Here is a 15,693-nt window from a genome sequence, read left to right as displayed (position 1 = left end):
AAAAAAAGATTAAAACAAAAAGTAGTACACTTCCAAGAAACCCTTTCCCTGACCAATTTTTTTTTTTTTTTAAATGGAAGAAAATTTCACATACATGTACACTGTACTAAGTCCAACGGATCGTATCAAAAATTAGCAGATTTTGAAATAAATATAAAATTCTTTTATGGTTATAAACCGAATATACATGTACTTGTACATCTCTCTGAAAGTTATAATTTATTTGATGCTTTAAAATCTTTATTGCTATACATGTATGTGTACAATGTACATGTACAAGTCTTTTTGGGATATGCACATTTTTGCTGTAATCTTTAAAACAAAATCACCTTGTGTAAATTATATTCCTTGATATAAATCTATGTTTGCACGTGAACTTTGGCATATGTTTGCACATATATACAGTGATATATAAATATAGTGTGCACACATGTATAAATATGTGTACATTTTGTCAGCCCCGACAGGCGTTTCCATGGAAACAGAAGTGCCCATTTTGATGTGAAAATAACTTTTGTAGCAGTATTTTATCTCATGCACTTGTTAAAACACAGGGTGAAATTTTGCCTACTTTCTAGTTAAAGTTGTATCACAATATAAAGTGAAGGTATCTGTACCCATGTAGGCAACCTTTTTTTGGCAACATTGTGATGTAACAATAGTGTTGGTGTACATCAGTATGTACCTCTATGGGATTTTGTACACTAATCATATGAGAGAGGCCTAAATATTTTACAACTCAGTTGATATTACGATTTATTAAAAAGATAAAATTTTATGAAGGCTCAGTATAGTAGTGTAAAGTTTTAAGAATAATGTACAAGTATATGTAAGCACATGTATAGAGTAGGATCAAATTGAAATTGATGTGTATTAAACTTTTGGCTAAACCAAAGCTTCTGTCTATGTTATACATTGTACATGCTCATGCATAAATGTTTAAAAAAAAGACAGAAATTGCTTCTCATTAATTTGGTGAAACAAAGTGGTGGAGAAAATGTATAGAGTCTGTTAGTTTGCCTCTTCCATTTTGCTGGGGAGGGGGGGGGGGAGGGTTGGTCAGGGAATATACACCGACCCCACTGTTTGGATGTTTTCAGTTTAAAGCTCATACATGTCATAACATTGGAATTATTTATCCAACCCATTGTCATGATTGTACTACATCACATTACACCGTGTTACGTTGTGTTTATTCACTGAAAAATCCATAAAACCGGGTGGTTTTGGTCGCTACAATGTCTAATGGGTTAAGATTTGCATAAGTTTTGGAATTGGGAAATGCTTTCCATCATATGACTGTCCATATTCCGTTGTATGACTATCCATATTCCGTTATATGACTATCCATTTTGTTATATGACTATCCATATTCCGTTATATGACTATCCATTTTGTTATATGACTATCCATATTCCGTCATATGACTATCCATATTCTGTCATATGACTATCCATATTCCGTCATATGACTATCCATATTCCGTCATATGACTATCCATGTTCCATCATATGACACTCTCTGTATTCCGCCATCCTAATCCATATGCCGTCATATGACTATCCATATGATCCATCTTTGCTCCCAGGTCCTTAGCTCTAAGGAAAGTTGTCAGCTACAGGCAAGTCTGGCAACCTGCCTGTTTAGCAAATTGACATTCTCACATGTACCGGTATGTGTTGCACGGATCAAAGGGCTCTGACCATTCAAACTGGATCTTAGGTCGCATCCAAATGATTTAATTGGCTATAGCTTGCAGGCACACGTCTCCGTGGGAAGTGAATTCAGCCCCTTTAAGTGTAAGAGTACATGTAGTTGAACTCTTTAAGTCCCGAGCTAGCAGATCCCATCAAAATACTGGACTTGTATGGATTTTGATAGATTCAGGGTATTCAGGGTTCAGACTCGACCATATTTTGTAGTGTTTGTGTCAGTTTTGTGAAAACTGCTTGTAAAAACAACACCTTATGATAACCCCCAGTAATTCATCTGATTTACAGGTGTGTTGAATGCATGTACAGACCCCAAATTGTGTAATCATGGTAATTGTACAAAAAAACGGACACAATCTCTGTTCTTTGCAATCTTTGCAAGTGATCACATGTACAGTGTGTATACATACACCTCAACCATGTCAACAGGAAAAGGAAAAAAAAAAGGAATTTTCACCGTCGAGTCTTGCCTTAAATGTCAGAAAAATTATTCTCCCAAAATGTCGGAGGGTAAAAAAACTACCAAGATTTAATGTGCATATAGGATAACGAAGATGCAGCCTTTGGAGCCTCGGTCTAAATGTCAAACTGTGAATAAATGACGTGATTGCGGTGACTTGCCAAGGCCTTTGAGATCTAGTCAATTATACTTGAAAATTCGTGGAAAAAAGGTGTGCGTGAACGTGTTGAAAGTTTTCAGAGTTATGACGTCGAGCTGCGATATCAAAAAAATCAAATAAAATATTCACCTGTTTAATATTCGTGACTGTACCTTTTTTCCCCATTTAATGGACTACAATATTAGTGGGAATGGCAAATCCTTGCCATGTGAGTAAAATGATTTCTTATTTGTGGCCATGGAGACTGTACATGTAGAATCCTTGGTTTAAAACCTGGCCTCCAGAAAATCACCACAGAGTATAAAATGATGGAAAGAGTGCTGTATTTCTGTCTTCTTTTTTTTTAATAATGTGCATGTACAATGTTCAGACAGAAATATGGTGCATTATAATGATATTGTATCATTTTATAAAATTTTTAACTTCGTGCCATGAATTTTCACCAGAAGCTCATGGCAGAATTTTGTTATTATAAAGTGAAATTTCAAGCTGTATTAATTACTGCAGATTTTTGTGCTCAGTGCATGATGACGGATGAGCATATATTTTTTACAAAGAAGGCAGCTTAAGCAGCAACCCTATATCTGTCTCCCATTTCACCTGAATTTGAGAAGCTTGTATTTGACTTGGAGATTTGTTTCAGGTTGAAAATGTTTTGTCGTCGAAATTGTTTCATTGTAACTGGCTATTTGAATGTACAAATGTATTGTGAATTGTAATGGAGAAACAAAAAACTCATCTCATATTTTTTGGATGACGTTTGTAGAATGTTCAGTTTAGATGAAACATTTATATTGCCTCAGAATTTTTTGTTTTGAAATTGTGGTGTATTGTAAGTTAAGCATTCATGAAACAGAACGAACCGTACAACTGCTGGACTTGGCAGGATGTTAAACTTTGGCCTTGATAATGGATTGACAGCAGTTTCTTGTGCTCAGGTATTTTTGTCAGCTTTTCAAATTACTGGCAAGAAAAGGTATTCCTGTATGGAAAAGTTAAAATCAAAATAGCTTAAATATTGAAGAATATAAAGATCTGGTGTCTTCATTGTCGGGATGGGCAGTGTTTATAACATTTACATGAAAAAAACCCACAAAAAAACAGAATTATAAGAAACAAAACTGCAACATCCAATTCAATTTTAGGGGCACCATGCACAACCCTCAAAAAAGGCCTTCCCCAATCTGGCATTATTTATCAGCAAATGGGAAGTCGTGTGCAACACATCCGACCGCGGCATCCCCTAGAAATATGTTTACACTAGTAGCGGTTATTTTTATCGCTGGAGGTATGAGTCGTGAGCTTGTTACATTCTAATTTGGCCCAAATTTCTTCGTGGAAATTGTGGCAGTTTTGAAACAGCGCTACAGGAAAATAACAAACCTGATACGATCAGTGAAACTGAAATATTGAAAATGAAAGGACGAGTTGAAGGTGACATGCAAAACTCTCGGGGGTTGGTTTTTTTTTTTCATGAATGGTTAATTATTCTGGACACTACTAAGTGGTGTATCCACTGTAGCCTGTTGTCGGCACAGAGTTTAAACACTTTTACTGTTTGTGTATAAAGAAAAAAGACAACAGATCATGAAAATGTATGTTGTATATGTTTTATTTATTGGTCAACTTGTAGACACGTTATTGTTAGCTGGCAGCAAAAAGTTTCCCTGATGAAAATCAGATGACAGAGATATATGTGCATTATGATGAAATAGATTATGATAATAAAAAAAGAGAGTTTTATGTATCAACCAGATTGCATCTATTCAGTTTGGATTCCATTTTTTTGGCTGACTTCTGGAGTTAATCAGTTACTTGAACATCCTCGTTAACGTCAAGGGCACTGGATATCTTACATGTACATATGTGACGCGATCAAGCTTAATGAGTCATTTGTCGGGATTTTTCATTTGAAGATTCAGGCCAAAATAGGGGCACTTCATCACATCACATCTCTTGGTGTTCCGACCTCCATAATTTTTTAACCAAAGATGGTATCAGCATGTGGTTTTCACAGCAGTAATGCTGAGATTGTGCTCTTTTCAAATCTGTAAAAAAAAAAATTGACCAGGGTCGATAAACGACTCATTTAGCTTGATCGCATCACATATGGTGGCATTGTTACGTTCTAACTACATACCATTGCATGATCCCAACTAATTATTGGTGAGATTTTTTTAAATATAGTTAGGATTACAGTATATACCTCAGCCACAGATTATGTATCTTGATTGGCCAAGAGCGAGTCACATGGCATTCGCTATTTTTCCTATCATTGCTGTGCACAGCCCAAAAATTATACGACGGCTGAAAAAGTACTACATTTATACCTCAATCAATTTATACAAATAGCTATCAATTTCCATGTGGGCCCATCAACATGCTAGTGCTACAGATCTGGGCTCAAATATTTCATGAGGGGCAGTTTGGTGCGAGTAAATATTTAATATAATTTCTTATTAGAAAAGACATACATTTAAGTGGGTTTTGGTTAAAAAATAAGTTACATTATATATCTCTTAGCATCAACCATAAAGTATTTCTTAACATTTGTGGGTGAGGCATCATAAAACAAATGCTGACTGCTTTAACTCGTGGTGTAGTAAAACTTGTCTCCATCTGTGATTCATGGAGCATTCTCCCTCAGCTACGCTGCGGAAAACACAACGCTCCATGGATCACCGTCCACGACTCAAAAGCATTTAACATTAGTATACCATCCCAAGTATAGTTGGTGCAATTAGTATAGTTTGGATGCAGCTGCACTGTTGTTGAACACTCAAGAACCGCAATGTACCATTCCAAACTTGGCAAGAATCCCTGCACAACTGGTTTATGTACATGTACATTTCTCACAGTCACGGTCCCCATACAAATCATATGACCAAGTTACATGACCAAATGTAATGAGCTAATTGGTCAATGTGCACTGATTGACGGCTAGAAAAATAGCAAATTAAATAAATTCTATTATCTGTGGTGAAACTTGAAAATAGCACAGGGAAAACTTTTTTTGTGGACTAAAAGGGGCCTCTATATTTCCGCCTCACTGACTGAGTTTGAGTATTCCTTACTGGGACTAGTGCATCCAGTTCAACTTTGCAAGCCAAGTCTGCTTTAAAAAATAACAAAAATCATGTGTACAGTCCTGGTCACTGAACTTGTTCAATATTCTTCAATTCCACTGGACATACATGAATATTCACCTCTTATTGGTCATATAAATAAAACCTACACAGACAATGACTGACAGCATGTTACAAATCAATAAATTACAAAAATTTACATGTACAGGATTTGTCTTGATAAACTTGTTCAGAAATGCAATAAATCAGAATAAAGACTAAAGATCAGTAAGGACTGCATGAAATTGTAACAGATTAGAAGTAAATCCCCCCAATTATCCTCACCAATGAATTTTATCAACCTGATCCCCCCCCAAAAATAAAATGTTTCCTGCTTACCCCCCCCCCCCACACGCCTTCCATCCCCACTAAATATCTCACCATTTTATCCTCCCCAAATGACCTTCCCCAAAAGTAATTGGGACTCTACCATGTACAACCACGTTTCACACACAAAAACAATAATATTAATCACCATCAAGTCACCCTACCCCGTTATCTAATCAACAAACTTCCACATAACACCCCCCAATCCCTGCGACCCGCCTACAATGCTTGCAAGTGCTTCCCCCGACTTGTTACAAACAGCCAGTGCCAGTTAAGCAGTGCAGTGCCACTGTACTACAGTCGACTCTCGTTAATAAGAGGTCCTTGGGACTTTACAAATTCCCTCGTTATAACGGGAACCTTGTATTATCAGGAGTCGAAAACAAAGAAAACATAAGAGTTGGGACCAACAATTTTTCCTTGTTATAACAGGAACCTTGTATTAACAGTGCTGTTATTAATGAGGTTCGACTGTTATCACAAATTGTTGAAAGTTGACTGGATTGACATGGACAGCCATGAAGCCATGTTGCAGCTCAGTACTTTTTTCCAGTCCCCAAAATGAAACATGAAATACATGTATGAGGCAGTTTGGCGGCAACCTTGCCCCAGGGTGTTGAGCAGTACGCGCCGACCACTACCTGCTCTCTCACCCTAGTATTGGATCATTTGCATATGTGCAAAATTTTTGAACACGTATGCAAATGAGGAATAGTCTAGTGCCTGCCCATGTGCGTTACGTTAGCGTTTGTTTTTGTATGCGGTGTCTGGGGTAAACGCACAATCAATTCGTCGCTCCGTGAGTTACGAAAACACGATTGTTTTCAAAGTTAAAATGTTACAGTCTTATCCCGGCAATATGCAGTATCACATTTCATATTAATATGAGCAAATTGGAAATGAAAAGGAGTATTTCTGAGAAGGCGTGGACATTATAATTACAATGATCATGAAAACACGTAATGCACGTTGGAAATAACAACACCAACTACATGATATAAATCCATTACTAGCAAATAACGGTAGCGAATCATCTAGGGCACAGGAAGAACGTTTCCTATCCAGGGCTTACTATTGGAAACGAGGTTTGAAATAAAGTAAGCACTGGGGACGAGGTTGGTATGGTAGGAATCGAGACCAAGCACCCATGCTGTGTTGACTGAGTACTTCTAATGTTGAGGAATTCTAGTCTTTGGACACACAGCCGACTTTTAGATTCGGGTCATTTGTATCACAAATTTAGGGTCCAATTTCCTGTCCTAGTTACTCTGAGCTCTGTAATTCGCCATTCCAGTATCATTAACCCTAAATTTTAAAAGGTATAGAATGACCCATATTTATGCAAGAAATCTAAGAACTGAGACTCGAGTACGAATCTTAGTCCCTTTGCACAATCTTGGACATTTACAGCATACCTTTTTGTGTGTGCAAAAGCTCAGTTTCCTACCCATAATCACAGAACCAAATACATGTATTTGGAACACTCTGTAAAATCTCATGATTAATGTGTGGGCTTAGATTCAGTATTCTTGTTGGACTTGGGAAAAAGGCTCGATTACAAACACACTTAGAAAGTACATAGAGTGTACTCAAGGGATATCATGGCAATGTTGCCATAAAACAGGTACCTTGGAAGCACTGCATGGGCGTCACGAGGGGGGGGGGGGAAGCAACACACACACAAAAAGGAAGAAAAAAAGGAAGAAAAAAAGAGAAAAAACAAAACAAAAAGAGGCGCTAAGTCATATTGGTGCAAAATGTCCCTGCCCCCCTCTAAAACTGATAAATCAAGAATATGTTGAGAAATACAGGAATTCTTTGGGAAAAATATGTTTTGCCCCCCTCTAGAAAAAATCCTGGCGACGCCCATGAAGCACTGCAATCAACCACAGACAGAAGAAGAAACTATCGGTAGGGTACACTAGGGTAATATTCCTGTCCGTCTCCCCCCTCCCTATTCTTTACTGAAATGGGCCAGAGAACCTTTAAACGATTTTGGCCAGCTCAGGTAGGATAGAAGAATTGAAGACAATGTCAAAAACTTGAGGAATGGGAGGAAAACCCTTCAGATTTGAATGTTAGGACAAAGAAATGCAATCATGCATGCATCGTACATGCACATACATGTACGTATGTATGTATACGACATGACTGAACCAATGCACACCACATAGGCCTACCAGTACAGTATAAACTGGAGGAAAGGTCAGAAAGATGCATTGCTTTCTATACTTACAATGCCTTTCCACTAAGATTCAAAAAGCCAGATTTCAGACAAAAGTTTGAAAAAAAAGCTCAAGCTTGACAGTATTCTGGAGATCACAGGTTCAACACAAGAAGTTGTACTAGTGACATCCAAATGCTTTTTATCGTGAATAAAAGAAATATACATGTTCATGTAAATATATTTCTAAATGCACACTGAATGCTCCCAGAAACATAATCAAACACTGGCTGTTATGAGTGGTACAGAATACAGACAAGCTGCCTCAGTTGACTAATGTGAGCACTGACGTTTTCCCACAGGAAAGTCGAGGGAAGATTGGACGTTCCATGTATGGAGGTAGATTTACTGTACCGTGAATGAATTATTCAATACAAATCTCTGGATGAGGTGATATAAGCACACTTTACCTAACAATGGGCCATAATTAACATTCCATTTGAGTAACACTCTGTAAAATTTCATGCCTTTGATCGCTATACAAAATAACCGCTGCACAAACTTTTCCAGGGGATCCATACTGTTTTACACAAAAAAAAAAATCAAGTCTCCTACAGTGCAGTGATTTCAGCTTCTGTCGCGTGGTTTTATCCAATACTTTAACGGAATCTCATGCATTAACCCTAACCCCTTGAGCACTTTACTAGGAAGTATCCCGAATCCGCCAAAATCCACCAATTTTTTTCATGCAAAAATATGCTGATGTCCATCAGAATCCACCAGTGTAGTACACGTACCTCGTACACACCAAACATATAGCCAAGGAGTTAAAATGTTGAGATCCTGAATCCATCAAAGTCCCCCAACTCCTCAATATGGAGGTATCCCGAATCCACCAAAATCCTGCAGTTCCGCTAGGCTTACTGTCCTGAATTTATCAAATCCCCCAACTTGTTCAATATGGAGGTATCTTGAATCGAAATCTTCCAAACAGGGGTGTGGATTTTGATGGACTCAGGTACATGTAGGTTAGGGTTATTAGCTACATGCACGTGTATCCTCAACATCTAGAGTACATGTACATGTAATATTTGTTAAGATTTGTTTTTTTTTCAAATACAAAACAGAGCACATCTTAGCTAAAGTTGCCTTTAAAAAACAAGTGACGGTAGGCACAGCTTTTGTTGGTTCATAAGTGGAAAAGTTTACAAAACCCAGCCTCAAATAAATTATTATATTATTACGCTAGTGATGACCTGATGATGTTTAAGTTTTGCGCGTTTTCTTGGACACGATCTCTGCAAACCCGGCACCTTCACCCTCATCTCTACTGGCTTCCTTCCGCTTCATGCTCCCCGCTCCGCTGGCCACCTCGGGCAGCAGGTCAAAGTTCACAGTGTATCGATTCACTCTCTCCTCCAGTAAGGCCAGCCGGCGTTCCTGGCTGACTAGGCTCTGGCACTGTTCGGAGACTTTGTTGCGGAGTTCGGTGATCACTTGTTCCTGCTGCAGGATCTTCTGGCCCTGCTCAGCGATCAGCTTGCGGTGGGCCACGCACGTGTTGATTTTGCGGGACAGGGCCGCGGTGAAGTTGTCCCGCTTCTTCAGGCTCGTCTTCAGCTCCATGATCTGCTTGAAGATGTTGTTGCTTGGAAGAACTGTGTGTTTACAAGAGTCAGAGAGAGAATGACATTGTTAGCATGCACTGTATATGTAAACTTCTACCTCTGACCTCAAGTGACAAGCAATCAAGCATCACCTTATAACAATGCAAAGTAATGCAGGTTGGACAGGGAAAGATCGCGCGCACGCTGTACATGTATACAGTGCGCACGCGATCCGACAAACTGACGAACAGCATACAAACAGTGTGAAGAACAACCTGCTATTAGAGATTTTGTAATTTGACAAACTGACGAAAACGTTTACGATCAAATAAAACATATCGCACAACTTCTCTGATTAAATAAGTAACCTGATGGATACTATACGCTTCCTACTTAATGTACACCAAAAGGGTTATTATCGAAACATAAAGGGTAAAATACAACGCCTAGAAAAATGTCCAAATTCAAATGCGAATTATCCTTGAAACAGGGTTTTCGATTTTTCGTCGGTATGTCAGCTCTGCGATGATATATGCACATATGTACTTTCAACATGACTCATTGCTGATGGGTCAAATGTCTTCAGCAGATAATAAGCAAGGGCACGACAATTCAATATCCAAGCGATCAATTTAGGAAATGTCTAAAAATAATTTGGAATTTTTTTATGCTATTACCATAGCTCGATGCTATTATCATCCATTCCAATCAGGAACATAGTTCTTTCCCTCTGCAATATATGCAGCCCCATGATGCAATGTGCTCCCGTAAGGAAATGCTGGTCCGTGCACCAATACACTCACATCAAGGTTTCGGATCAAGGTGGGTGGGACAATAGGTAATATGTCTCCGAAGGTGACTTCAATTTTTCATTACTACAAAATGTTAAAAGGGGTTGGAGGTTGCTGGGGATTACTACAAGTAGTAACTCTTAGGTGTTGGTGCTAGCATTTCCAAAAAACAAAACCCCAAATACTGGCCACATATATGCACCCTTCCAATCGGACACACAAACCTCCATACTTCGCCTGTTCCAGCTGGGAACAAAATGGGGTATTGAATATTTAAAATCCCTAGGCATTTCTGCTAAGATGCAACCTCAATCCTGCAAAATCCTCCAACTGCCTCCATGTTAAAATTGCATAAAGCATCAATCCTCCAAAATCATCCGTTATTTCTTGAATGTGGTCCTTGGAGGGGTGACCACTGCCTCAATCCTGCAAAATCCTCTAGCAATCACTGTCAGTATGTTGAGGCAGAGCCAATGACATCCTGGAGCAGTGCAGAGGATTTCAAATATGATATACGCCTAAATGTATGCACGGCTGAGCATAAACAACACATGGTCCGGCCTAAGACCTTGACACAGTGCATCCTCCAAAATCAGCCACACATTTTTACCATAAAGCCTCAATCCTGCACAATCCTCCACTTTGCAAAGCCAATTTTGGAGGATTTGGGAAGGTTAGGGTTAATGTGAATGTTTCATGAAGCAAGACAGTTTGGCAGGGGCTGACTTTACCTTCTCCAGACAGACTTGGAGGCCCTTGGAACACTCTCTTCTTCTTAAGTGTGGGCACAATTTCTTCGTCAAAATGCTCGATGGCCATGGAGGAGATGTCTCGGAGCTCCTTGAGGAGTTCTGACATCGGGAGGAGGTCTTTAGCATGTTGGACGTGTCGCAGAACTGCAAAGGCTTCGTCAATCACCTGCACCGAGGACACACACAATATTAGGGCAAGTACGCGTACGCTAAGATCAATCTTTTACACCCATATTCAAATTCATCCAAAAATGGTTGCACTCATACTCACAAGAAAAATTCCCCACAGGAAAAAAATTCTTATTTATGGCATGTGTACTAGTACTTGTTCTCATGGGAAAGTATTCATACTTGTACTCATCCAAATGTACTTGTGCTCCAGGTGAAGTTATTACCCTTTGATTTCATTTGAAGGGGAGTTGTTTTATGTTTATTTTCATTTTTACTATTGGTCTCATCAAAACATGACGTTAACTGTGACTCGGCATTGGGCGATATTAATTAATATGTCACATCCCAACTATAGCAACTATAGTTTGGACAGTGCCAACTGTAGAGGGCAGTTCCAAATATAGTGGGGACATAGAGTTACGATCTTGGTGCTACAGTTGGGGTGTAACATGCAATAATTTAAGGTCGCCCAATTGTGTTACTTCACATGAGGCTGGTTGTCCTGATTTTGTCAAAGTCCAAAGACTGAGTGCTATCATGTTTTGGATAGTTAACTGGCTAAGCTTTAAGACCATGAAGACTAGACTTATAGGCCTACATGTCATTGTCAGACTTTTTCACAATTTGGACCATTCGATAGTCTGCTGGTCTGGTCGCATGAATGTAGATAAAATGGAGACGTGGTACCATATGTTTCGTTTGCCAGTTGGTCATGCATGACTGTTAGCTGTCTGTTATCAAGTCTGTTATAGTTTTTGCATATTTTCACTATCTCCAGTTTTGGGACTGTCACTCTCAATAGTCAATACACACTACAATCGACTTTTGTTCATATGAGCTCAGCTAGGACGAGATTCCGGTTAAGGCGAGCATATCCGAATCCCGACCTAAATGTGCACATTCCTATTGCAAAAAACATTACTTAATACTTTGGTAGTATGAGAATTTGGTTAAGACAAGCACTTTTTTGGCCCTATTGTGGCAAGCACATTGTTATCAATTCCTGCACGACAAGCATTTTTTAAAGGGAATGTACAACATTTGCTTTTGCTGCAATTTTCAGAAATAAATGGATTTGGAGGACTTGTTTCATGTTTTGGGCTTGTAGATGCTGGAAAAACCAAGGAAACCTATCATTTTCTTGTTGTCTGGTTCCCTCACTGGGTCTTGATCAAAATTGCTCCAAAATGGCTGTTTTGGACCAGGTACTGGTAGAGGTGATAATAATAATAAGAAGAAGAAGAAGAAGAAGAAGAAGAAGAAGAATTGTGCTTATATAGTGCTTTTCATCATATCAACGATCTCAAAGCACTTTACAATTATTACCCGCGCTCAATCGGTCCTCGACCATCACACTTTTCACAGGAACCCATTTATACTCCTGGGTGGAGAGAGGCAATTGTAGTTAAGTGTCTAGCCCAAGGGCACAAACACCATGTTCCTGGTACGGTTCAAACCCACGCACCTTCGTACATGAGTCAAACACCGTAACAACTGGATCATCAAGTTCTACATGTAAAGGTAAAAAAATAAAACTCCCTGACCTTGCCAGGTATGAAACAACACAGCTGGAGATCCATGTACTTGCTGTACGTCATGGACAGAAGCGATAGCCGTGTCTCGACGGCGGAGAGAATGTCACAGCGTTTGGCCAGAGGGTGCTCTCGTCTCTCCGATTCCCGCTTGGGTAGCTGTGCCTTCAGACTCTTGAAACACTTGGCGTGGTAGCGGTTCAGTTGGCGACTGCCATGACTAAGCAGGTCCTGGCATACTCGGTTGAAATGACGGCAAACCTATACGGGAAATCAAACTTAATAAAAACACGGACATTGCTTCTGGCAGTTCTCATCTGAATTAAGTTTAAAGCCCAAGTCCATCATTTGCAGCTATCCAAAAAAGTAACTGGCGTCATTATTGTTGAAAAACATACTGGTTGAAAGATAGTAAGGGGACTAAACTCCCTGTGAAATTATCCTTTCTGGCAAGCTCTCATTTTGAAGAAATCAACGAAAGAAGGCATTTCCAACGGTGTTTCTTTAGAAGCACCATAGGAAAATTTAAATTAGTTGTTCGTTTTGTTATTCGGCGCAGCGCTCAAAAGCATTGGAATGACGCACAGGCGCGCGCGGTTATAATTCGTCGGATCAGTGCGCAACATCGCGTAAAGCTGCAATTCAAAACAATTCGAACATGATTTAGCAACTTTTGATTTTAAATTGAGATCCTAGAATGCTGTTTTTCTCGGAATATGAAGCTGATGCTGAAGCTGAGATGAAACTTCATCAAGTAAGTTGTTCTGAATATCCTTCATTAGATTTTGAACACTTTTGTTGCTTCAAACGAACAAAATGCACTAATTACAAATGATGGACTATAGCTTTAAGCTTCCCACGATTTAACTGTCGAGTTAAATGTGTCTCATATAACCTGTACATGGAACAGTGAATAGGAACATTTAAACAATCACCGACAGTCAAAATTTCCTTTCACTTCCCCTGCTATACTTTCAACACAGGCTATAGTCACCAGCAGTCAGATCATATGGCAAGCAAGCAAGCAGGCCATGCAGATGTGGGCACAGCTGGCATATCAATTATCCACAGTCAAGGCAAAGCTGTATCAAGTTACTTAATTAAACAGTCCCAGCCAGTCAATCCTGCTTTATGTCGTGTAAGTAGGCTAGTAATTCTTAACTTTTTTTTTGACTGAAAGGACTACTTAGTACTTGGCACAGACTGTATGTTTGCATAGGAGGGTTAAGGCATAGTTTGCTAAAGGTAAATTAAGAGACCCTGCTCCATCGTTGTAGTCGAGTCACCTGTTCCCTCTCTCCAGGCCATGTGCATACAATTAGATGGGTACCTCAGAGGGCTCCTACCGTTTTCCATGCAAAGGATTCAGGAGTACGACATCCATCAGCCGTTGGGTCATTATTATTTTCCATACACAGTACAGTGCACTGACCCGACTGCTGTTGTATGTCGTACTCAGCATAAATAATGGAGGCGCCCTCTGATTGGCTGGCTTTTCTGATCCTTGAATGCGATTCCCAACTACACCATACACACGCGTTAATCAATTTTGTGTGACGTATTCTGTGCTGCGTAAAATGTTTTTCGGTCCGTGTGCGAATTCGTGCGCTTGTGCTGTAGACAAAAGTTTCAAAATCGTTTACGTTTTTTCACTAAAAATTTGCTGGAATTCTCTTCAAGAACTTTTTTTAGTAAATTAAATAATACTATATCAGAACTGTGCTTGATTCGGGGGTTTTCTGGCAAAAAAATTCATTTTCTCGCATGATTATTATTATTAGTATTATTATTTCTTTGCGCGAGGCAGTGTTTGATCGATTTGGAACTGATTGAACTGATCCGGAACTAGAAAAAAGGGTATCGGTACTTTTGACGTCGTACAGTCAAATTAACAGGAGCTTAAAGTTGGAAAATGATTGTGTAGTATCTCCATCACTCAAGGTAAACTTTTTGATCAATGTCACTTGAATTTGTGGAGTAGTTGAGCTGAAAGCTGCCTGAATGATGCTTGCTATCCGGAACTAGGAAAACGACTGTACTAGTACTACTACTAAGTACTAGTAGTAGTACTAGTCCAGTAAATTGGCCACATTCATGACATTTATGTGGCTACTAATGATTGGGGAAAAATGTTGCAACCTGACGCCACTTTTTTCTTCATATATCAATCATCTCAATGAAGATAATTCATTGCAAAAATGATGATAAGACATGAAATCTTGGACTCAGACACATTTCCAACTTTGTTTAGGACATAGGCCCCCAGTCCAGGCATTGTCAGGACTCAGGTACTTCAGTAGGGCCTAGGCTAGCCCCACTAGTGTGGCCGTCGGTATGCTGCGCTGCGCAGCATACCGACGGCCACACTAGTGGGGCTAGGCCTAGGCTAGACCCGTGAACGTGGCGTTGCCACGTTCACGGGTCTAGGCCTAGGCCTACTTGTTTTTGTTTAGGAAATGTTCTTGACTTTCCATAGACTTTGTATACAATCGTGGAAGTGGCATCAGGTTGCAACCCTTTTTTCCAGGAGTGCATACCAATCTCAGTTCACTGATGTGCTCATATGTAGTGTGTTGCAAAATCTGCCGAAGAATCATATCAGGCAGCGCGACTATTCTGCAAACCTTCAGCTCCTCGGCCTCGTCAGGCTGCCTCTTGGCGCAGTCTGCATCTGGTGCACATCCCGAGGACGAGGTTGACGATCTGTGCATCGAGGAATAAGTTTTATTCCTCCATACTCTGTCTTCACTCATTGTTATGAATTGTTGTGAGCAGAAAAACAAAAACAAGAAAACCTGGTTGCCTCTGTCCACAAAAGTGTGACACTGACACTGACAAGACTTTGTTTGGTCAATCAGTCATTCATTCACAGTGTGTAAGTGTAAGACCGTA

The 15,693-nt window shown here is 39.5% G+C and overlaps 1 protein-coding gene across 1 annotated transcript; it reads right to left on the bottom strand.

Moving 5' to 3' along the window:
• Nucleotides 1–8,915: 8,915 nt before the first annotated feature.
• On the bottom strand, nucleotides 8,916–15,693 carry LOC119719751 (F-box only protein 28-like). The gene is made up of 4 exons (XM_038189245.1): nucleotides 15,339–15,693; nucleotides 12,814–13,062; nucleotides 11,078–11,264; nucleotides 8,916–9,606 (listed from the first exon to the last, which is right to left on the bottom strand). Exons 1-4 carry the CDS (start codon nucleotides 15,552–15,554, stop codon nucleotides 9,215–9,217), a joined length of 1,044 nt encoding a protein of 347 aa, XP_038045173.1. The 5' UTR covers nucleotides 15,555–15,693; the 3' UTR covers nucleotides 8,916–9,214.

The sequence above is a fragment of the Patiria miniata genome, unplaced genomic scaffold (assembly GCF_015706575.1).
Source record: "Patiria miniata isolate m_02_andy unplaced genomic scaffold, ASM1570657v1 HiC_scaffold_13, whole genome shotgun sequence".
In the NCBI taxonomy this organism is placed as follows: Eukaryota; Metazoa; Echinodermata; class Asteroidea; order Valvatida; family Asterinidae; genus Patiria; species Patiria miniata.
The sequence above is the reverse complement of the archived record's forward strand: the minus strand, read 5'-3'. Positions and strand labels throughout refer to the sequence as shown.

Coding starts and splice junctions, on each gene's coding strand:
- LOC119719751 (XM_038189245.1), bottom strand. CDS start 15,554: ATGAGTGAAGACAGAGTATGGAGGAATAAAACTTATTCCTCGATGCAC. Junction 13,063..15,338: donor ACATCAGTGAACTGAGATTG/GTATGCACTCCT, acceptor TTTCCCGTATAG/GTTTGCCGTCATTTCAACCG. Junction 9,607..11,077: donor TCCAAGTCTGTCTGGAGAAG/GTAAAGTCAGCC, acceptor GTAAACACACAG/TTCTTCCAAGCAACAACATC.